General features: G+C 38.0%; 1 protein-coding gene across 1 annotated transcript; it reads left to right on the forward strand.

Annotated features, from left to right (window-relative positions):
• The first annotated feature begins 777 nt into the window (after positions 1-777).
• LOC114384620 (signal peptide peptidase-like) lies at positions 778-24,263 on the forward strand. The gene is made up of 12 exons (XM_028344327.1): positions 778-989; positions 1,111-1,185; positions 1,684-1,799; positions 1,904-2,055; positions 2,188-2,273; positions 15,390-15,517; positions 15,803-15,853; positions 16,253-16,339; positions 17,594-17,663; positions 22,574-22,710; positions 22,901-22,978; positions 23,890-24,263. The coding sequence occupies exons 2-12, from the start codon at positions 1,146-1,148 to the stop codon at positions 23,968-23,970; spliced, it is 1,026 nt and encodes a 341-aa protein (XP_028200128.1). The 5' UTR covers positions 778-989; positions 1,111-1,145; the 3' UTR covers positions 23,971-24,263.
• The last annotated feature ends 794 nt before the right edge of the window (positions 24,264-25,057 follow it).

A 25,057-nucleotide genomic window follows, 5' to 3' on the forward strand; every position in this document is an offset into this window, starting at 1 on the left:
TTATTTATTTTGTTCGACATAATTTTTTTTATCTTTTAAAAAGTTCAATTTAGTCTTTTATCTTATTAAAAATGTTCAAAATAATCATTTATCTTTCAAAAAATTCACTTTTATACCTTATTTTATTGCAAAGATTCAAAATAGTCCTTCAACTTTTTTTCTTTAATATCACTTAGATAAATGACCATTTTGAATATATCTAAATAATTGAGAGATTATTTTGAACCTTTTAAATAAAAAAAATAAAATTAAAGTTTTTAAAAGATGAATAACTAAATTGAAAAAAATAAAATAAACTAAAATGATCATTTAGTCATAATTTGATAAATTTTTTAATAATTATTCACCAACAATATCAAACAATTTTATATTTTTATTTAATCTAACATAATAATTGAAATAATTCTTCAAATAATTATTATAAAAGTTAATAAAATTATTATATTTTTTTTGGCAACATAGAAAATTGTTGTAAATTTATATATATTTTTGTTGTCATGTTTATAAATTGTAATTTATGATGAAATAATATTGTAATATTATTTCTGTAAAAAGTATAATATTATTTATACTGTAAGTGCTTAGTTTTTATTTTATTTTTTCTCTTTGATAAATACTACCAATATTAGATTTGTTTTTGGTAAATTTAGATTTTCAGAAATCAGACGTGGCAAATGGGAAAAGTTTTTATTCGTCCAAACGCCTCACCCTACGTGGGTCAGTTAATAGCGTGCCAACTCTACAATCATGGTAGTAACCGCGTGGTCTGCCTATTCAAAAAATTTAACACATCATCGATTAAAATTCAGGTAAAAAGTAAAAATTAAAAATCTGGATGTGTTAGAAAACAAAACCCTAACACGTTCAATTCTGAAAAAAAAATAAATCACAATCCCTTTCTTTTCCTCTCTGATCTGCAAACACATTTCAAGAGAACGTTTTTGTTGTTGCGCCCAATCGGTGTTGCATTTTTCTTTTGCAGAGAGGAGGTTTCATCTCTTACAAAAATCAGAAATTTTTATTTTATAATTTTTGTGAAATTGATTTCTAATTGGTCAATGATGGGTTTCTGATTTGTTAAATTGAAATTGGCGTTGTTTCTGATCGTAGGGGAAGTCTTTATTTGTGAGATTTTTCTTAGGAAGATGAAAAACACGGAGAGGATTGCAAATTTGGCCGTAGCAGGTTTGTTTCTCTTGTTAATTGTTGTTGGTAATTTTTTCCTCGTTTTACTGTTTCAGTGATAGGTCCTTTGAATTTTTGTTTTTAATTAGAAGTGAACTTGTGTGAATGCTAATTTTCGGGTGTAAATGTGTAATATATGCTTGATGTTGATGGAATTCGTGTGTCACGTGCAAGGTGGCTATATTCTCTTATGTTACTGTTTAAAATAAAGGGGTTTGAGTGTTGATGTGATAAGCTGTGAATTTCGGTGAGTGGAGAAGTGATTACTGATTATGCTACTACAGGATTTAAGAAGGTATGGTGCTTAGAAGGTTGTGGTATTGTGCGTTTTGGTTTACCATGACTGAATTAGAGGCAAGTGATGTTTGTATTATAGGTTTCGAGTTCTCTATTGTCCAATTTTAATGTATCTGCAAGTGGGAAAGTGGGATCCGTTTATTGTTACTAAATTCTTTCTTTGTTAATCAGTATTCACTCACTTGTTATCTCTTGTGGCAGGTTTAACTTTAGCCCCGCTTATTGTGAAAGTAGATTCAAATGTAAATGTTATCTTGACTGCTTGCCTCACCGTGTATGTGGGATGTTATCGTTCTGTCAAACCAACACCACCTACTGTAAGTTGTGGCTTTTATCCTTATCATCTTCTCTGTGTTGTTCTCTTTAAGTATAAAGGGTCAAATTCTGACTTATCTGAATTGCGTTGTATATAATTATGCAGGAGACAATGTCCAATGAACATGCAATGCGTTTCCCCTTTGTTGGGAGTGCAATGTTATTATCACTTTTCTTGCTCTTCAAGTTTCTATCTAAGGATTTGGTCAATGCTGTGTTGACTGGTTACTTCTTTTTACTAGGGATTGTCGCTCTATCGTATGTTCTTTTCTTTGGGCAATTGCTCCCCTCTGTGAAGTAAACAGTACACACAATATGTATATGTGTTTGTGTGTATACGTATTTAAATCATTTTGTTATTTTATCACACCTATGTTCTTCTTTGTACAGGGCAACATTATTATCATCTGTCAAACGTTTTTTGCCAAAGCATTGGAATGAGGACCCCATAGTCTGGCGTTTTCCATATTTTCGTTGTATGTCGTGTGCTTGCCTCCTTTATTTCCCTATACTCTTCGCTTTGAATAATTTCTCTTGTGGTTTCAGAAGTTATATACTATGCCCTCCTGTCTATTAGATACTGTTAACCTGCTACTGGTTTTATGGTGTGCCCCTGAGAAATTGATATTCTCACCTGACAAAATTAGCTAATACTCTTACCTGACTGAAGAGAGTGTAGTAGTTGATAGCATCCCATAAAAATTGGCTTGTCCCAGATGTCCTCTTTTCTTTTCTTATCTTGAGTTACTGACCTTGTTGTGGCAACTGCATGTACATGAAAACTTATTTCACATTAAAGTAAAATACCCATAGGAGCTACTAAATATGATTTGAAAAAAAAATGGCTAATTTGAGGACAGAAAATTTGAAAGGAGCGCTTTTTAGACTTCTTTGAAATGTTCAACTGTTAAATTTGATGGCAGAAGTTTTAAATTTTTTGTGTTTTTGATTTTATTTCTCTATTTGTAGATCTTTTCTGCTCTCTTTTTCTTTGTTTATAGACAATGTATATAGTAATTTAACTAAGTTTTATAATTCCATTTAGTGTTTAGTAGTATCTTTTGCATATTGTGTATTTATATCAATGCATGCCATCTCATACATTGCATTTGTGCTTAATAGGCTGAAATTGTGTTCTTACTTTATCTTAATTTTGGGCTAGTTGGTTATAGCTACTACTTTGTTTTCGATTATATAGGACTTTTATAATTAGATTGGGGTTGCATGAGTTTTTCATTCTATTAAATTTAAAGCATGTTGTATTGATTGGGAAGAGATCACTCTACAATGATGCCTCATATTTCTTGACTTCTATATCCTGATATTCTTGAGAAGATGCGATATTTGCATGCCTGTGATAAGCATAAGCATAAGCCACACATCACCAAGGTGTACACCCGCAAACAGCGATCAAGAGAAGCAATAACCATGGACCACCAGTAGCAGGGCGCACAACACCCAAGGGGTGCAAACCACCCAACAGTTACGACCCACCCAAAGGGTGCAAGGTCTGAAGATGTGAATCAAGTGGACATAACCTTTGGGAACAATTACAACCAACCGTTATGATCCGCCCAAGGGGTGCAAGGTCAGGAGATGTGAATCAAGGGGACATGACCCTTGGGAACAGTCACAACCAACCGTTATGATCCGCCCAAGGGGTGCAAGGTTAGGAGATGCGAATCAAGGGGGCATGACCCTTGGGAACAGTCACAACCATTAAGAATAATTGTGTCCATTAGATGTAGTATAAATAGAAGTAAACCAAAATGGGAAAGACACTCTGGAATTAGGAAGAATCTGAATTGTGAAGAGACAAGCTCTCGAAAACCTGTGTAATAAAATATCTTAAGTTATCACAATAATGAGAGCAAGGGATAGAGAGAGAGAGAGAGAGTGAGAGAGAGAAGACAGAAACAAAGAGAAAGAACATGGCGAGAGAGAGAGAGAGATCGCGAGAGCATAGAGAGAGAGAGAGAGTAGGCAGACAGCGAACCAGAGAGAAGAGGGACTCTTCCCATCATCGCGTCTCTTCCCCAAGGCGCGCTAGAAACAAATCTTGCACTGAAACTGCAAGATGGAACAGTAGAGAGGCACGAGTCCGATATCATAGTAATGTTGCAGTGAGCTGGAGCACTGAACAAGAGAATGCTAATGATAACAATGCCAACTTCGGAGACTGGATAGAGGTATCACGCAAAAGGAGAAAGAGAGCAGAAGAAAACAGCAGCAGAGTGGTTGGAAATGGAAAACAGAGACGTTACAAAAACTTACACCGGAGGGATCATGAAGATGTCACCACGTTTTACTTTTCCAGGTTCCCTGACGGGACAAGGGAGACTGACTTATGGAAGATTTTCCAGAAATGGGGCAGAGTAAGGGAAGTTTTTATTCCTAAGTACAAAAACAAAGAAGGACACAAGTTTGGTTTTGTCCGATTCAAAGAGGTGATGGATGAGAGGAGGTTGGAACGTGACTTGGATAACAATATATTCATTGATGGAATGAAGCTGTTTGTGAACAGACCCAAATTCGACAGGGGTAGGGTGTTTCGAGCAAAACCATTTGAAGAGCCCCTCCAGAAAATGCCGAGCTGTCAGGAGAAGCATAACGGGAAGCAGCTGGGAGATAAAGCCCCCTGTTACGATGGAGAACCACGGTCATACTTGGACGTGGTCAAGGAAACGACACGTGCAAAGGGAAGCTCTTATCTGATGAAGGAAGATCCACAGGGTGATACAATAGAAATACAGAGGTTGGTGGTTCTGAACTCAACTAAGGAGGACCGTGAATGGTTGGAGAAGGCATGGATAGGGAGATTGAAGAATAGAGGGATGTTTGAAAAGTTGGAAGAGGAGCTAAGGTGGGTGGTTGACCGAGAAGTTAACCCCTGTTATTGGGGTGATGACTGGATTATCCTTCCTGGTATGGATGAATCCAACGCGAACAGGTGGATTAACGCAGAACTGAAGAATGGATCTACACCCATAATGGACCTTCAGAAATGGTCACCGGATATCAGACCAGAGTTTAGACTCACCTGGGTCCTGCTCCGGGGTCTCCCGCTGAGTGTGTGGAAACCTGAGTACATGAAGAAGGTGATGGAGGATATCGGTGAGATGGTGGAGGTAGATGATTACGTTGAGGAGCGTAGACGGATGGACGTAGCTCGAACTCTCATCCGGACAAATCAGAGACTGGGCTTCCATGAGAGTGTACGGGCCATGATTGACGGGGAGGAACATCAACTCACCGTCGTGGAGGACATGAGTAGTATGGGCGCCAAAATGAAAAGTTATCAGAACCATAGCTGGTTCCCTCCATCACCAGTGTCGACGCCGCCAAACACCCCCTTACCCTTCACCGATGACACTCCTGGGCGCGACTCCGGCAACGACGACAGTGGTGACAGTGACGCCGAGCTTGATGGTGCCGATACCGGCACACCTAACCACTGGCACAACTCTCGTTTGTCCAAACGACGGCCGTCCAAACTGCATCGCGACCACTGGGTAAAACCCCATGGTCGTTCCCCTTCGGTCCGGTCCATCAGTGATGTGGCTGACGTGGACCACTCCAAGGTGGTCAATGCTGGGGGCAATTCAGATTTACCGCGTGGTGTGGACTCCGAACTCCACAACGGTCACATTACCCATAGTGGTAAAGCTTGCATTAATGAGGGGGAAAGTCAAAAATGGACTAACATAAATATAGTGAGTTCATCTCAGAAAAATGATGCAACACAGGAGGGGAGGGCAGGTCAGACTTATGAGGAGAAAAAGGAAAGTTCAACCATAGATGCAAAAGGGGACAGGGAAGAGGTCTGGCCTATTGAAAAAGGCTTCCCACATAGGGTTCACGCCCTAAATATAAAGGAAGCCGGTGCTAATTTTCATTTTGGTCGACATGCTGTAAATGAAGCTATAGGGGAAGTGGGCCTGAAGATAAAAGGCCCAATTAAGTCAGCAACAAAAGTGTATGTTAGAAGAAAAGAGGTGCAATTAAGTCATGGAAAGGCCCAATACTCTCAAGGACCAGACGTGGAGTCAGTTTTGGTCCCAGAAGCAGATCACACACTTGCAGTTCAAGGAGATAAAATTGATCAGGAGCTTTCTTTAATAAGAGACCTGGGCCTCACTTACGGGGGAGATGACAAGGAGATCAAAGAAATTCTGAAAGATATGGATAACAAAGACACTATGAAGGCTGCTGCGATGGGAATTAAAAATCAGATATTATGATCATTCTGTCTTACAATTCCAGAGGTTTGGGGAGGGGGATTAAATGGTCAGCTATTAGAAGGAACATCTCAAAGTATAAGGTGGATATTGCATGCTTCCAAGAAACTAAAAAAGAATGCTTTAATAAAGAAACTTGCCAGGCCATATGGGGAGATTCCTATGCTTCTTGGGACTATGTCCCCTCTGTTCAGGCTGCTGGGGGGCTTTTATGCTTATGGAATAATGCTGTTTATGAGGTGGAAAGGCGGGTGAAAGGTAGACACTTTCTCATGCTTGAAGGTAGGTGGGTTTCAAATAACTAGAGGATATGCCTAGTGAATGTTTATGCACCTTGTGACCTTGCTGGGAAGAGAGCTCTTTGGGAGGAGTTGAAACAGCTTAGAGCTTCTAATTCACCTGGTGCCTGGTGCTTTTTGGGGGATTTCAACAATATTAGAAGCCAAGATGAAAGAGTTAGTTCTTCTAACCGGAATGCTGATCCCTTGGGTATCTCAGATTTCAACCATTGGATATTGGAAATGGAGCTTCAGGAGATTAAGTATATAGGCAGCAGCTTCACCTGGATTAGGCCTAATGGAAGTGTCAAGAGTGGGCTTGATAGATTCTTGGTTTCAGACTAATGGCTGTCTATTTGGCCTGACAGTTGTCAACATGCCCTACCAAGGGACTTTTCTGACCACTGTCCAATCATTTTACAATCTAAGGTGCTGGACTGGGGTCCTAAACCTTTTAGGGTGGCTGACTGGTGGATTCATCAAAAGGGCTATCATAGAGCAGTGAGGGAGGCTTGGAACAATGCCCAGCAGGGGGGTTGGGGGGGAGTTGTGCTAAAAAATAAGCTCAAGTATTTGAAAGAGGCCATCAGGCAGTGGAGTAAAGACTATAGGTTCATAAATGATAAGGGGATCCACAAAATTCAGAAGAAGCTCAATGAAGTGGAGGATTTAGCATCTACTAGAAATTTATCCGAGGATGAGATAAAGGCTAAGAGAGAATTACAGCAAGAATTGTGGGAGGTCTCAACAGCTTATGAATCCTTATTAAGGCAGAAATCTAGAGCTAAATGGTTAAAGGAAGGGGACCGAAACTCAGCTTATTTCCACAAAGTCATCAATTTCAGAAGGCATTATAATGGTCTTCATGGAATTCTCATTCAGGGTGAATGGATCCAGACCCCCATTGAAGTTAAGAAGGAAGCTGTAATTTTTTTCCTCAACAGATTTTCTGAGCAGCAGCTTTGTAGACCCACTCTTGATGGAGTGCATTTCTCTTCACTAAACCAGGAGCAGAGGGAGTTGTTGGTTCTTCCTTTTTCAGATTTGGAGATTAAAGAAGCAGTGTGGAGTTGTGATGGGGACAAATGCCCTGGACCTGATGGCTTCAACTTCAAATTCATTAAAGAATTTTGGGATATGCTGAAAACTGACTTCAGAAGATTTATTGATGAATTCCATGTGCATGGTAGCTTCCCTAGAGGCAGTAATGCTTCCTTCATAGCTCTAATTTCCAAGATTAATCATCCCCAGTCTTTTGACGACTACAGACCCATCTCCTTGATTGGATGTATGTACAAGGTGATAGCTAAGTTATTAGCAAATAGATTGAGACAAGTGATATCTGGTCTCATAGATGAGAGGCAGACAGCTTTCATCAAAAACAGACACATCCTTCATGGTGTTTTAGCCCTTAATGAGGTGATTGAGGAAGCTTGTAGAAGCAATAGACCAGCTATGGTGTTCAAGGTGGATTTTGAAAAGGCCTATGACTCAGTCTCATGGGCTTTCTTGGATTATATGCTGCAAAGAATGGGCTTCTGCCACAAATGGAGACACTGGATTTCTGCCTGTCTCAAGTCAGCAAGCATCTCTATTCTTATCAATGGCAGCCCTACAAAGGAATTTGCTCCTACTAGAGGTTTGAGGCAAGGGGATCCTTTAGCCCCCTTACTCTTTAATATAGTTGGAGAAGGCATCACAGGATTGATGAGGGAAGCAGTTCAGAAGCACTTATATAGAAGCTATATGGCTGGAAAGAAAAAGGAACCCATTAATATTCTGCAGTATGCAGATGACACAGTCTTTGTGGGTGAAGCTGAGTGGGAGAATGTTGCTGTTTTGAAGGCTATGCTCAGGGGCTTTGAATTGGCCTCAGGTTTGAAGATTAATTATGCTAAAAGCAAGTTTGGGATTATAGGAGGTAGAGTCAATTGGGTAAATCAGGCTGCACAAATTCTGAAATGTAGGCAGCTGCAAATTCCTTTCTGTTATTTGGGAATACCGATTGGGGCTAAACCTTCAAGCAACTTGGTGTGGGAGCCTTTAATTAGAAAATATGAATCCAAGTTATCTAAGTGGGCACAGAAAAATATTTCCATGGCAGGGAAGGTGACTTTAATCAATTCGGTGCTCAATGCTTTACCAATATATTTGCTTTCCTTTTTCAAGATCCCTCAAAAGATAGCTCATAGACTGGTAACAATGCAAAGAAATTTTTTGTGGGGGGGAGATAAGGACCACAAGAAAATTCCCTGGGTAAAATGGGAAACTATTTGTTTACCTAAGGAGGAAGGTGGTTTGGGGATTAAAGAAATATCTAAATTTAATGAAGCTTTGTTGGGTAAATGGATATGGGAATTAGCTTCTGACCAGCAACAGCTATGGGCTAGGATAATTAAATCTAAATATGGTGGTTGGGAAGAGTTTCAATCAGGCAGAGATAGAGGGGGCTGCTCACACTGGTGGAGGGACTTGAGGAAGATCTATCATAACTCTGGTCAGAGCCTCTTTCAACAAAACTTGGGATGGAAGATTGGGGGGGGGGGGGATAGAATCCATTTCTGGACAGATAGATGGTTAGGGGAAGACTGCACCCTAAAACAGAAATATAATTCCCTGTTTTTGATCAGCAGACAACAACACAGCACTATCTCACAGATGGGGAATTTTTCTGAAGATGGCTGGAGATGGGATCTCAATTGGAGGAGGAATTTATTTGACCACGAAAGTATATTGGCAGTGAATTTTATGGAAGATATTTCCTCTATTCTTATTCAGAGAAATGTGAAGGATACTATGGTGTGGAAAGCTGAATCTACAGGAGTATATTCCACCAGTTCAGCATATAGAGTGATGTTGAATATCAATGCCTCAGCCTCAGATGTTAGAATTTTCAAATTAATTTGGAAGTTGAACATCCCCCCAAGGGCAGCAACTTTCACTTGGAGGCTCCTCAAGGACAGATTACCTACTAAGGGTAACCTTCTAAGAAGAAATATCATTATCCAAGATGCTGATTGCCCTTTATGTGGTCAAGTTCAGGAGTAAGTGGGTCACCTGTTCTTTAATTGCCAAAGAACACTGCCCCTATGGTGGGAATCCATGTCATGGCTACAGGTTGTAGGACCACTCCCAACTGCCCCAGCAAGTCATCTAACGCAGTTTTGTGAAGGATTCAGAGCTAATGTAAATCATAGCAGATGGTATGGGTGGTGGGTGGCTCTAACTAGTACTATTTGGCATCATAGGAATAACCTCATCTTTCAAGGAAACCAATTCGACTCTTCGAAAGTCATGGAAGAGGCTATGATCTCAGCTTGGTCTTGGCTAAAAGCTAGGGAGAAAGGTTTCAACACTAGCTTTAATCAATGGTCCTCTAATATAAAGGATCATTTTGGTTAATCTTTGGGGTTTTAATTTTCTGATGGGCTAGTTTGGGTTTTATCTTTGGGAGGCAGCACCAATGGTGCTTTGTATTATCTCTTCATTCAGTACCACTTGTACTGTTTGTGCTTATCTTAATAATATAATATACTATTCTCATGTTGGGCGGTCAAGAGCCAACATGAGAATAAAGTAGGTGTAGCGGAGATGAGGATGTTGCGGTGGATGTGTGGTAAGACTCGACAGGATAAAATTAGAAACGAAGCTATTAGAGAGAGGGTTGGAGTAGCGCCTATTGTAGAGAAGATGGTGGAAAATAGACTTAGGTGGTTTGGGCATGTAGAGAGAAGACCGGTAGACTCTGTAGTGAGGAGAGTAGACCAGATGGAGAGAAGGCAAACAATTCGAGGCAGAGGAAGACCCAAAAAGACTATAAGAGAGGTTATCAAAAAGGATCTCGAACTGAATGATTTGGATAATAGTATGGTACTTGATAGAACATTATGGCGGAAGTTGATCCATGTAGCCGACCCCACCTAGTGGGATAAGGCGTTGTTGTTGTTGTTGTTTGTTGTTGTTGTTTTCAAATCTATTCCATTTTTTATCTATTCCTATCAATTTGGTATCAGAGCACCGATCCGGTTCTTGTTGCCAACAATGGTGTCAACTCGATCTAATTCTGAAAATCCAGACACAATGGAGAGAATTTTGGAGATACTAATGGCGGACCGACAAAATCGAGATGTAGAACAACAACAACTTGAAACACGTTTTGCGTGCCTAGAAGCCATGTTGGAAAATTTGTTCAAGCATTCAGATGATGGCACACCCGAAGGTTCTGTCAATAAAGAAGAGACATCCAAAAACCACACCGGCGAAGGAAAAACAAAACGATGGAGAAAATTGGAAATCCCTATATATGATGGGGAATCTAATGCTTATAGTTGGATAAGAAGATTGGAACGCTTTTTTGAAATGAGAGATATACTGGAAGAAGAGAAAATTCAAGCCGTTATGGTGGCGCTAGATGGTAAGGCGCTATCTTGGTTCCAATGGTGGGAAACTTGCAATTCTGATATTGGATGAGGCTATTTCAAGGTTGCCATTCTTGAAAGATTCCAAACTTCAGCCACTCTCAACCCTTTTGCCTCCCTCCTTGCACTTAAACAAGAAGAAACAGTGGAAGAGTATGTTGAGCAATTCGAAAGGTTTGCAGGAATGCTACAAAATGTTGGTGAAGAACATTTAAAGGACATTTTTGTGAATAGATTGAAGGAAGACATTGGGGCAGAAATCTAACTCTACGAACCCCCCACTTTATCAGTCATGGTCAAGAAGGCATTAATGATCGAGTAGAAAAACAGAGCAATTTGGAAGGTGGGACCAAATGTTGCTTCAAACTCAATTTCAAAAGTCAATACCTCTTACTGAAATCCATCCTATATGAAGACTGTTACTTATGGTATGAGTCAAAAAGGTGGAGGAAAAAGTAATGGTCCTTTTAATTCTTTCATTAGCAGTACATTCGTGAACACACCAAAAAACAACAACCGACCCAAAGGATTTCAACGATTAACCAAAGTAGAGCTTCAAGAGAAAAGGAAGAAAGGGGAATGTTTTCGCTGTGACGAAAAATGGAGCACCTCTCATGTATGCAGAAATAAGCAACTTCGGATAATGTTAGTAACAGATGAAGATGATGCTGAAGACTTCGAAAAGGAACCCAAACCAGAAATTGGAGAAACACCCCAATTATCCATGAATAGTATTGTGGGATTTACTTCTCGACGATACATAAAGGTTTGGGGAAATATTGATGATCACAAAGTCAAAGTATTGATAGATTGCGGTGCCACCCATAACTTCATTTCCAAGGAACTGGTGTAAAAGTTACAACTAAAGGTGGATGACACTCCATCATATGTGGTAGAAGTTGGAGATGGACACAAAATTAAATGCAAGGGAGTATGTAGAGAAGTTCCCCTGAAAGTGCAAGAAGAACCTGTACAGTAGCAGTTCTTCTTGTTCGGCCTTGGAGGCGTAGATATGGTTTTAGGTATAGAGTGGTTAGCCAGCTTAGGAGAGATTAGAGCCAACTTTGAACAACTAACGCTGGTCCTCAAGATTGATGGCAGAAAGGTGATTATAAAGGGAGAACCCAAACTTTTAAAGAAAGACACCTCACTTAAATCTACGTTGAAAGCTTTGCGTCAGGGAGAAGGGTTCCTTATCGACTATCACCACATTCAAACAAAGATAGATTGGAAGGATACAATTCCGCCAGAATTAAAACATGTGCTACATGATTTTACCTCCATCTTTGAACCTCTAGAAGGACTTCCTCCGCAACGGCGTCAGGACCATGCCATTCACCTCAAAGAAGGAGCCCAAATACCAAATATCAGACCATACAGGTATCCTCACTATTTGAAAACAGAAATTGAAAAATTGGTTGCTGAAATGTTAGAAGCAGGAATCATTCAATCGTCCACGAGTCCTTATTCCAGTCCTGTCATACTAGTTAGAAAGAAAGATGGTAATTGGCGGTTTTGTGTAGATTACAGAGCTTTGAACAAAATCACCATTCCCGACAAATTTCCCATCCCAGTAATTGAAGAGTAGTTGGACGAGATAGGAGGGGCTAGTGTATTTTCAAAGCAAGATTTAAGATCCGGATACCTATGTAGTCAATAGCGGCCGTAGCGGCCGCTATTGTGGTGGAGTGGCCCCCATCTGCGACGGGCACCTCTGTAGCGGAGCGGTTTCGTGTCGCGGCTGGAGCGGCCACTATCGCGGCAGCACGGGTTCTGGAGTGATTTTTCGCGCCGCTACTTCGAAGCATTGGAAATTCTAAAAATACCCTCACTTAATGAGGGTAAGTGAGGGTATTTTAGATTTTTTGAATTTGGTTATTGGGAGAATGACGTCGTTTGGAGCTCTTCTAGGAAGCCGGAGTTGCAATCTGGGCAAAGGAGAATAGTGTCGTTTTGTGGAACCCTAACGATGCGGTTGCAACGGTAGCACTAGAATGATGAAGATGGAGATCCCATTGATGCCAGTAACTTTTTCTTTTTTTTCTTCTTTTCTTTTCTCTTTCTCTATCCTTCGAATCGGGAAAGAATTAAGAAGGAATTCGAGTGTTTTTTTTGTTGGTCTTTCTCTTGGCTGAGAAATCGAAGAGGGTGAGATTTTCCGGGAAAATTCTCGAGTGCGAAAATTGGTGAGGGGGGTTTAGAAACAAAGACTACGGGTTGAAAGTGAAGGGGATATTTATAATTTAGTTGAATTTGTACTTTATAGTTGATTTTTTTTACAAGAAACAAGAGGACGCTTTACCATGTGCGTGAAACTGAAGAACTATTAACTGTATTTCATATTTTTCAATAATTTAATAAAAAAATAAGATTTCAGGTTTATTAAGGTAATAAGTTCGTTTTTTTATGGTGATTAACTGATTATTTTATCGTGAAAAATTACACATGTTTGGTAATTATGTTTTGGGCAAGGGAATATTCCGACACACATTCCTTTTATATTTTTGTTGAACTATTGGACATAAGTGATATGTTAAAATTTAAGATGGAATAGTTTGAATATTATGAGTTCGATTCTTTATTAGAATAATTTTTGTCAATTTTATTATTGAACTTCAAATGATTTATGATTATGTTCCTGCTGGTGATGAATAGGGGTTCACGCAATGATCATGTTTTGAGTTATTTTTCTGTTTTTGAACTTATATATATATATATATATATATATATATATATACATATTATTAATTATTTAACATATATAAAAAAACATTAGAATAGCGGTCATCCCACTATCTGCTATCCCGCTATCCCACTTTTGGGGTCGGCCACTCCGCTCCGCTACGTCGGTATTGACAGCTATGTCGGATACCACCAAGTCAGAATGAATGCCCACTTCATACCATTAGGACATCCCTTCACCGCTACCGAAGTAGCTGTAGTTTTTCTACAGGAAATTGTAAGATTGCATGGATTTCCGTCTTCCATTGTTTCAGATTGTGACCCTTTGTTTTTAGGCAACTTCTGGAAAGCCCTTTTTAAAGCAGCAAGTACACAACTTAAGTTCAGTTCAGCATATCATCGCCAAACTGACGGACAGACAGAAGTTGTCAACCGATGCTTGGAAGTTTATTTATGGTGCTTAACTAGAACAAAGCCTAAGAAATGGGCCTCTTGTCTTCCGTGGGCAGAATTCTGGTTTAACACCAATTATAACGCTTCAAGCAAGATGTCTCCTTTCAAAGCTTTGTATGGACATGATCCCCCTCACATTCTCAAGGGTCCACCATTCCTTCCCGCCTTGAAGAAGTCAATAAACTAACTATTGCTCGGAATGAATTATTGGCTACTCTAAGAGAAAATTTGTTGAAGTCTCAAGATATCATGCGAGCAAATGCCAACAAACGCTGTCGGGACATAGAATATGCAGTCAGTGATTAGGTGTTCTTGAAGATGCAACCTTACAGGAGAAGATCCTTGGCTAAAAGAATTAATGAAAAACTCTCCCCTCGGTTTTATGGTCCTTTCCAGGTGTTAAACAAGGTGGGTGCTATTGTTTACAAGTTGGATCTTTCATCTCACAGTAAAATTCATCCGGTCTTTCATGTCTCTCTCCTCAAGAAAGCCATTGGTGACTTGTTTTAGTCCCAACCTTTACCACCTATGTTATCTGAGGATCAGGAATTACAAGCTTATCCAAATTCTGTTTTAGATATTCGTGAATTACAACCTGGCAACGTGGAAGTTTTAATTCAGTGACAAAATCTCCCTCCCAGTGATAATAGTTGGAAATCTGTGGCTAAATTACATGAGGTTTTTCCGACTTATCACCTTGATGACAAGGTGAGTCTTTTAGGCGGGGGTATTGATAAGCATAAGCCACACATCACCAAGGTGTACACCCGCAAACAACGAGCAAGAGAAGCAATAACCATGGACCACCACCAGCAACAGGGCGCACAACACCCAAGGGGTGCAAACCACCCAACAGTTACGACTCACCCAAAGGATGCAAGGTCAGAAGATGTGAATCAAGGGGACATGATCCTTGGGAACAGTTACAACCAACCGTTATGATCCGCCCAAGGGGTGCAAGGTTAGGAGATGTGAATCAAGGGGACATGACCCTTGGGAACAGTCACAACCAACCGTTATGATCCGTCCAAGGGGTGTAAGGTCAGGAGATGCGAATCAAGGGGGCATGACCCTTGGGAACAGTCACAACCATTCAGAATATTTGTGTCCATTAGATGTAGTATAAATAGAAATAAACCAGAATGGGAAAGACACTCTGGAATTAGGAAGAATTTGAATTGTGGAGAGACAGGCTTTCGAAAACCTGTGTAATAAAATATCTCAAATTATCTATAAAAATTTCTGTTTCATCTTTTCAAATCTATTCCATTTTTTATCTGTTCTTATCAGCCTGTGTTCATTGTCTCTTTTTCTTTTTCTTCCCTTTTTGACCAAACACGTGAAGCTTGATTAGCTGAAGTGCTGTTGGTTTCTTAATGGGCAATTTTTTAAATCATGATGATTATCTTATTTTGTCAAAGCATTTATGTTTTACCTGTCTGCTTGTTTGCACTTTATTTAGTTGATATTAACTTGCTTCTATCATGCAGAATGATATTTTTCATTACACCTTTCTTACACAGCTTTGGAGATTGAGTTTACAAAGTCGCAGATCGTTGCTGCAATCCCTGGAACCTTTTTTTGTGCGTGGTATGCCTTGCGGAAGCATTGGCTAGCAAATAATATATTGGGTCTTGCTTTCTGTATACAGGTTTGGTGCTTAACTTTTTACCTGTGTATATTTGTTTGAATTCTACTTTCCTGGTCTAAAAGGATGCCTTTATGGAACTAATGTGGTTAGTATTCTTTGGATACCATCTCTTGAATGTCATGCATAATCTAAACCAGAAGATGGGTGAAATAAATAATGTGCACATTCCTAAAAGAATGGAGTTGAGAAAGCAACTAAGATTATCATTCAATGAATGTTTTGTTATTCATATTCAAATTATGAAAAGTGAAATTACCCCAATGACTCAATATGTAATATTCACAGGGAATTGAAATGCTCTCTCTTGGGTCTTTCAAGACTGGTGCTATTCTCTTGGTAAGTATTTTTTTTTCTTTAATTATGGTTATGGTGCTTAAAGCCTTTTTGTTTTAACTTTACGATAGAGCGACAATTTTTCTCTCATTACCCCAATGAAGCTGTTCTGCATTCTGTCATTCATTTAAATTACTTTGTTTTTAACAATTTTTCTTTCTTGGATAAAAGTACCATGAATTAGTTGACTTGCCTTTCTCCCTATCTTTGCATGTGTTCCTGATTTGTTTTTGTGCTTCCAGTTCTTAATACTCTAAGTTCGAAGGATATATGTTTTACTGGGCAAATATAGTTAGGTCTTGGCTACAATAAGATTCATATTTGTTTTGTAATTTGTTTTTCATTCATTTTTTCATCTTCATGGTCTTTGCTTTGAATCTTTTCCAATCTCATGTTTTGCAGGCTGGACTCTTTGTTTATGACATTTTCTGGGTTTTCTTCACTCCAGTGATGGTCAGCGTTGCAAAATCATTTGATGCTCCAATAAAGGTTAACATTTTAATGAAATAATTTTATTTTTCCTATCTTCGTGTGAAGTTTAAATGTTTAATACTCCCTTGATTGCGAAACTGTAGACTTTCTTGTTTAAAAATTATTGTCATTTTAGAATTCAAGGCCTGATTTTTTTTTGGTTAAATCCTCATTTAATAATTATGTGTATAGTTAATTTCACTTTATCTCAACTAACTACATTATTTCTCTCTTATTACCTATCATTTTTCTATTCTATCCATCCTAGTTTTCCTTCTCTGTCGGTTAACTGCAGCATTAATTAATTAAATGAATCACTCTTTAATGTGATCTTTCCCTCTCTGGAATTCTCAATACCCATATATAACATAAAGAGACATTAACGTGCCTATAAATTTCATTCTAATAAGCACTGATGTGCTGCAAGTTTCTCCGTTGTATTTGCTAGAATATGCTAAATCAATGTTGTACTCTATTTCAAATAAAGGCACGTGCTTATCTTTCTTTGTAGCCATGCTCGATGTATATTTAGCATAAAAGTAAACCTTTATAAACAAATTTGGGGGGAAATCTAAAATATTAAAAAATTCATATTTAGTGGCTGGGAAATTTAAGTTATTGTTAAAAAGAATTCATTGTGCAATCCTGGTTAAATTTTTTGGTGGAAACATAAAAATCTAGGTAAATCAGGAGTTGGAAAAATAAGTGTTCTACGGTAAACTGTAAAAAAAGCTGTGAAAATGGGGCAGTTGGAAAAAGAATATGGAATTTTTCTAATGCATTTTACAGCAAAAATATATTGTGAAACGGTTACTTTGGGTCAACTAATTAAATGCGAAGTTGGAGAAAATATATAATTATTTTTTTTGGTGAATTGAAAATATATTAAATGAAATAAAGGGGATTAAATAAGGGTGTTTTAGTGAAGGTATACTGAAATTTTACATCAATTTAATGATTTCATAATGTATGTCCATCAACCTTACCCTTAACGATGGGAGAGAGAAAAATTTGAAATTTGAATTGAAGAGAAAATGGAAGGACAGAAAAATTTAAATATTTATTTCTAAAAATAAACTTTTATCTCCATTTTAGTCTTAGTTTCTCACTTTCTCTTCAACCAAACAAAAGAAAATACATTGTTATCTGTGTTTTATCTCTGTATTTTCTTCTCATCCAAACAGATATTAAAAGACAGTAGTTTTTGAATGGAGGGAGGAATATACCCTACACAATTTCTTCCTGATTTTAATTATTTCATTTGTTTGGCAGCTTTTGTTCCCCACCGCAGATTCTGCAAGGCCATTTTCAATGCTTGGACTTGGTGACATTGTTATCCCTGGTAGGTTGAATCTTTTATATTGATGTATTTTCCTCTAATGTTGACAGCCCTTTTGTGAGTTGTAATATTAATGTTTAGTATTTTACTACTTGGTATACATGTTATTAGGTTCTGCTAGGCTAAGGTAGGAATATTTAGAGATAATGGGATGGCATGAAAGAGCTGTTCTCCATTAATTAGTCTAGAAAGAGGGATGAAAACTGTTACGACTGTAAAGTTTCAAAATAATACTTTTTAAAATTAACTCAATTTATTAAAGTGAAGTAATTAATTGAAAGTTGTCAAAATAAAGGTAATAGCAATTAGCCTTATAATGTGTATATTTTGAGGGTTGAAGAAAGTTAGTATGAGGAGGAATGAGGAACATTTCTTTTTTGATCTGCAAAAATAATAGTATATATTAATATGATAAAGCAGTACAAGGGGTACTGTTAATATACCACATTAGTCTCCCATGCAGGGATTTGGTTCCCTACAAATTTTTCAGCTCGAATTAAGGAACCAAACCTCAGACTCTATAGGTTACATCGATCATCCCAGCACCTAATACTAATTCCCTCTGGTTACAAAACCCTCTGATATTGCTGGGCCAATAGTAGAAAAGGTATGCCGAATCCTTTCTCGAGGTTTCTCAGCCAAGTCCAGCAGAAATATATAGCGTCCTCCATCAGCTTGTTGACTTTGAAACTGTCATTTGGAAAGACCAATCTATTTCTGTGGTGCCATACTCACCATGTTAGGGAAATCCACCAGATGAGCCATCGCTGCGATTTAATACCAGGAGAGCTACTGCAGAATGAGTGCTAAAGAAAGTGCTGTCTTGGACACCACCAACACTCAAAACAACTCTGCTGATCTCAAAAAATTAAAAAGAAACTAATATTCCCCTCTGGCCTCCCCTTAAGTATCCAAACCTTGGCTAAACATTGAGACTATTTAACTGGTCTTCAAAATATTGAGATGGGTTCTATACAACCCAGTAATGACCTCCAACTGGGTCTCCAAACACTGAATTGGGCATCATAGCACCTAGTAACACAATTAGGTTCCTTTACTAGTGGCCAAAGTCTTCAATCTGTGAACTCATGAAAGGAATCAAATGAAAGAACCACAAACAATGAACTTCAAATAGCACTAACCATACAAAATAACTATTTGAGGTCTAGAACCATTGATTGGGGGCCTAAACCTTTCAAGATAATGGATTGGTGGCTGAAGGACAAAGGCTTTCAGAATATGGTGGCTCACAACTGGGGTAATTATCACCCTAGTGGTTGGGGTGGTTATGCTCTCAAGCAGAAATTAAAGTTCATCAAAGACTGCATAAGGCAGTGGAGTTCACAAAATGGGGCTATTACTGCTAGTAAAATCCAGAATTTAAAGGAGCTAAATGCTTTGGAGGCTGGTCTTAATGTTTCAACCTTATCTCAAGCTGAAGTGGAGCTCAAGAAATCTTTGCAGGAACAGCTGTGGAATGCAGCTCTTGCTTATGAATCCATGCTCAGGCAAACATCCAGAGTGAAGTGGTTAAGAGAAGGTGATAGAAATTCATCTTATTTCCACAGATTGATCAATCATAGAAGGAGGGTCAATGCTTTTCAAGGTCTGATCATTGAGGGTGGGTGGGTCCACGAGCCTAGCAGTGTTAAGATTGCAGTCTTCAATCATTTCAAAGATAGATTCTCAGAGCAGAATCCCTTTAGGCCAACCCTGGATGGGGTTCAGTTTCCTTCCCTTGGCCAAGGGCAGAAGGAAAGCCTTGTTGCTAGATTCTCTGAAGTAGAAATCAAATCAGCAGTGTGGGCTTGTGGTGGAGATAAAAGCCCTGGCTCGGATGGCTTGAACTTTAATTTTATCAAGAAGTTTTGGGAGATTCTAAAACCTGACTTTATTCGGTTCTTGGATGAGTTCTTCATCAATGGCTTATACCCCAAAGGAAGCAATGCTTCCTTCATAGCCCTTATCCCCAAGATCATTAACCCTCAATCTCTTAATGATTATAGACCCATCTCTCTTATAGGGTGTGTTTATAAAATAGTGTCCAAAATTCTGGCTAATAGGCTGGCTCTTGTTTTACCTCACCTCATTGATGAAAGGCAAACTGCTTTTCTGAAAGGAAGGCATATTCTTCATGGTGTGTTGATTGCTAATGAGGTTATAGCTGAAGCTAAATCCAAAAACAATCCTTGCATGGTCTTCAAAGTTGACTTTGAAAAAGCTTATGATTCGGTCTCTTGGGGATTTCTAAACTACATGATGATGAGGATGGGATTTTGTGAAAGATGGAGAAAATGGATTTATGGCTGCTTGTCTAGTGCAACCATATCAATTTTAATCAATGGCAGCCCCACTAGAGAGTTTGTGCCTGAGAGAGGATTAAGGCAGGGAGACCCCCTTGCACCTTTCCTTTTTAACATAGTAGCTGAGGGCCTTACTGGATTGATGAGGACAGCTATCTCTAAAAACATGTTCAGCAGTTATCAAGTGGGGAGCCAAAAGGAGGAGATTAATATACTGCAATATGCAGATGACACTTTGTTTTTTGGATCTGCAACTACGGCTTAATGTTAGAGTCCTGAAATCTATTCTGAGAATTTTTGAGATGGTTTCAGGGCTCAAGATCAATTATGCTAAAAGTCAATTTGGGTGCTTGGGCAAATCTGAGGCTTGGTGCAGGGAGGTAGCTCTTTTTCTCAACTGTGGCCAGCTGGATTTTCCTTTTTCCTACCTTGGAATTCCAGTGGGGTCGAGTTCTAAAAGTTGGAACGTTTGGCAGCCTATCATCAGCAAGTTTGAAGTCAAGCTAGCAAAATGGAAGCAAAGATGCCTCTCTGTGGGAGGCAGGATATCCCTCATCAATTCTGTCTTAACAGCCCTTCCTATTTACCTTCTGTCTTTTTTTAGAATCCCTAAAAAAGTGGTGCATAAGGTAGTCTCTATTCAGAGGAATTTTTTATGGGGAGGAGGTTCTGAGGCAACCAAGATTGCTTGGGTCAAATGGGATACTATTTGTCTTCCCAAGAACAAAGGGGAGCTCAGGATTAAAGACATGTCCAAGTTTAATGAGGCCTTGCTTGGTAAATGGGGTTGGGACTTGGCAAATAACCAGAATCAGCTTTGGGCTAGAGTCTTGATGTCCAAATATGGTGGGTGGAATGCATTATGCTATGGCAGAAACAGTGCAGATTTCTCTCCTTGGTGGAAGGATCTAAGATCTGTTTTCAAGCAGCATCATAGCAACAACATCAACAATAATTTGAGGTGGAAGGTGGGTGAGGGGGTCAGGATCAAGTTTTGGAAAGACAAGTGGAGGGAGGGTGATTTAACCCTCCAAGATAAATACCTAAGTTTGTACCAAGTGAGTACTCAGCAGAATCATTCTATCAACTCAATGGGCCTCTTAGTTGATAACAGATGGGAATGGAAGTTTCAATGGAGGAGAAATCTCTTTGATCACGAAATCGATATGGCGGCGGCTTTCATGGCAGACATTTTTGATGTTCAGATCCAACCTTCAAGTAGGGACCTTCTTCTCTGGAGAGCTGATCCTGGTGGATATTATTCCATAAAGTCAGCTTACAATCTCCTGAAGGATGTTGACAGCCATGTTACTGAAGACAGCGCTTCCAAGATTATTTGGAGTCTGAAAATTCCCCCAAGAACAAGTGCTTTCTCTTGGAGAATCTTCAAGAACAGATTACCTTCCAAGGTTAATTTAAGGAGGAGACATGTGGAGCTGCCTTCTTATAATTGTCCTCTTTGTGATGTGGAAGAGGAAACTGTTGGTCATGTCATGTACTCATGTATAAAAACTAGGTATCTTTGGTGGGAGATTTTGAGTTGGGTCAATAGAGTGGGTCCATTCCCCATTGAGCCTAGATATCATTTTATGCAATTCTCTCATTGGAGTGGGAAGAGCTCAGTAGACAAGAGATGGCAAGTTTTATGGGTAGCTCTATCCATGACTATTTGGAAGCATAGAAATTCCTTGGTGTTCAACAACCAGAATTTCAGCCCCGAAAAAGTCATGGATGAAGCTTTATTCCACACTTGGTCTTGGATAAATTGTATGGAGAATGATTTCCATACTCATTTCAATCAATGGTCTACTAGATTGAAGGAAGAAATGTCTTAGGGGTGTTTGTTGTTGGGTATCCAGCTACTGTGTTTTTTTCTTTTGTAGTTGGGTTAGGCAGGATCTGCCTTTGTATGTATCTGCTATTTTCAGTACACCTAGTACTGAATCATTATTAATACTATCAGATTTTTGCTCTGCAAAAAAAAAATAAAGCCTTGTACAAAACCAAACACAGGCAGGACTGCAGTGAATCAGAGCAAATATCTGGCCAAATAGAATTATCACCAAGAAAACTTGAACAAACCCCATAAATAGGGAAGGAAAATCAATTGAGATGTTGAACAAACACACAGAGAAGACAAGCAAAAGTCCATTTGAGAGACTGTTGGCCAGCCAAACAAAGCAGAGGGGAAGAAAGGAAGGAAATGACTGGAAACACCCTTACAATGTGTTGGAGATGCACCAACACCAAAAACTCCAGAAACATCAGAAGAAGCATTCGGAACTGATCCTAAAGAATTGACAATAAGGAAATGAACAAAGGCAAATCCAAAGAGGATACCCATTTGAAAACCTCAAAACCATGAAGAAACAACATCAAAGCTTTCTTGAATCATTTCCAGTTAAGATAGAATTGAGAAATAAACCTGAAACACAAACAGAAAAAACATAGTCTGGAACAAATAATCAGTAACTGGAAATTTGGAATGTATATGATTCGGGTCAGTTGATATAGGATCCATGTCCATATGTGGAACTGGAAATCAGTAACTTTCATGTAGCAATTTGGTTGTTATTTCTATTTATTACTACATATATGTTTCCCCTTCAGGTATCTTTGTAGCTTTGGCCTTGCGGTTTGATGTTTCTAGAGGAAAACAGCCCCAGTATTTCAAGAGTGCATTTTTAGGATACACTGTTGGCTTGGTCCTTACAATCATTGTGATGAACTGGTTCCAAGCTGCTCAGGTGATTGGATCTGTAGTTAATTTTTATTAATTTTTTTTCTCTTGATATTTTTTAGTGGAAGGGGATTTTAACTGTAATATCAAATTCACTACTAATATTAGCTGGTTGAGCATGTGAACATGCCATGGTTTTTTGAGGATTGATCTTCGCTATTAAGTATTAACTTCTTTTCCTTTTATCTTTGTTTCAGCCTGCCCTTCTATACATTGTACCTTCTGTTATTGGGTTTTTAGCTGCTCATTGCATATGGAATGGTGACGTCAAACAGGTTTCTTTCACTTCCTAATATTTACCTTTTTTATGTTGTATCAATATTAATCCATCCTTTCTAATGCATCTGATTTGTACACAATTTCTTGTGTTGAAGTATAATATTTCATTTTCAAATTATAACCATGTATATTTACCATAGTTTACGCTAATGTTCTTTTCCCCATCAGTAAACAATTAAGTGCCACTTTATTGTAGCAGCTAAGGTATTACTCTTGCAATAAAAGCTTCTAAATTTTTATCTAAATTAGATGCATCAAATGGTTCCTTAATAGTGAAGTAAATTTGATTCCTCAGCATATTATTTAAACCCAGTAAAGAGAGTGTATGGATTTTAGTTTGACCTGGTGGCACTGTGAAATTTTTTACACTATAAATACACAAGAAAATGTCATAATGTTGTGGTGACTAAGGTTTGTCACTTACACTAAAAGCTTCTTAACTGGTTTTTCAAACCTATGGCATCGTATAGTGTGTCAAAAATAAAATCTAATATATATTTACTACATTTTACATAATTAAGAAGTACTTAACTGTTGATTTTACCTTAAGTTACATCAAATTCTGGTGCAGATAATCTTATTAATAGATGCTTAGATTATTATGCAACCATTTTTTACAATTAGCTTACGAACGATTCTGAATGTTTTAACTTTTAAATAGGATAGGATAGGATACGATACGGGGAAATAAAAGATACATAGATATATAGATATAGAATGTAGGTTTTGTTAACTACTATTTTGTAAAGGTGACTTTCATTTTATAATCAGTTCTAAAAGGTCTGTCGCATCTCCATATTGGTATCGATTATTATGAAATGATTTGCAAGTTAGTGGATGCATGGTTGTGTCATTGACTATGTTGCTTAGCTAAGGCGTAACAACTTTTTACCTTGTATCAACTCAGTTATTGGAGTTTGACGAGTCCAAGACTGCCAAATCATCTCAAGAGGAGGGTGATGCCAAATCTAGCAAAAAGGTTGAATAAGTCGAAGCCAGTTCAATACCAATACTTTTGAGTCATAGAAGAAACATTTGGTTTTCTAGGAACCCCCATTACCTGTAATGCTATGTTATTCAGCGGCAACGTCTGTAAAGATTTTGATTAAGAAAACTAACTAGCCTTATTTTCAGTGTAGGATTTTGCTTTTACTTCTGAAGTTTGTTTTTATGGCAAACTATTTTGGCATTTTAAAAAAAGAAAAATTTCACTGCCGTGTAACATGGTATGTGGGACTAATTTAAATAAGTTTGCAGAGGAAGGCATGCTTGTTTGGTTCATTTGTATGACCGATGCCTCTTAAATCGATTCTTCTGGAATACTTCTGCGTAGCGTCACGATACATTCATTAATATATTTGTGAAAAATTATTTTTTTAAATATATTATTATATTGAACAATATGAATATATATTACTGAATATATTATATTATTTAAAAGCAGGCAATGCTGGTTGCCTTGTTTTAAAAAAATGTTTTGAATTTTTTTAAGATATTGGTAGAGTGAACTTTTGAATTTCAGTGTTTTGGGTTTTGGTTTTAATTGTGATTGAATTAAATTTATTTTAAGCATGAAATTTTAATTTGTAATATATTAAATATTTTAAAATTTATTTTATTTTGCAACTTGGATACCTGGTTCGACCAGTTGAATTAGTAGTGACACATTGGTTGAATTAATAAACCACTTACTAATAATGGTAATATTGACCATTAAATTTCACGTAGATGGCTAATATTAGAAGTTATTTACATGATTTTATATTTTAATTTTGACACTAATTAAACCATTATAATTTATTTCCCTCACAAAATGACACTTGTATATGAATAGTTTGAACTCTTATCTTGGCAAATAAAATGACACTGCAGGAAAGATTTATTTTCTTTTTCTCACAAAAGAGGGAGAAATAGTAAAATTCAAGAAAAAAAATAAAATCGGAGCAAAATACTAAAAGTTTTAACAATATTTGCTCTCTCGAGTTCTGCCATCTTATGCTGACATCTGATATTATTCATACGATGATATCAAATACACTTCATATGCTCCTACAGACATAAGAATGGTTTTTAAA

The sequence above is a fragment of the Glycine soja genome, chromosome 14 (genome assembly GCF_004193775.1).
Source record: "Glycine soja cultivar W05 chromosome 14, ASM419377v2, whole genome shotgun sequence".
NCBI lineage: Eukaryota > Viridiplantae > Streptophyta > Magnoliopsida > Fabales > Fabaceae > Glycine > Glycine soja.

What these genes read in the sequence shown, in the direction of transcription:
- LOC114384620 (XM_028344327.1), top strand. Translation starts at nt 1,146, where the DNA reads ATGAAAAACACGGAGAGGATTGCAAATTTGGCCGTAGCAG. An exon ending in GCGTTTTCCATATTTTCGTT is followed by an intron (nt 2,274 to 15,389) that starts GTATGTCGTGTG and finishes TTTCTTACACAG; the next exon opens with CTTTGGAGATTGAGTTTACA. An exon ending in CATTTGATGCTCCAATAAAG is followed by an intron (nt 16,340 to 17,593) that starts GTTAACATTTTA and finishes TTTGTTTGGCAG; the next exon opens with CTTTTGTTCCCCACCGCAGA.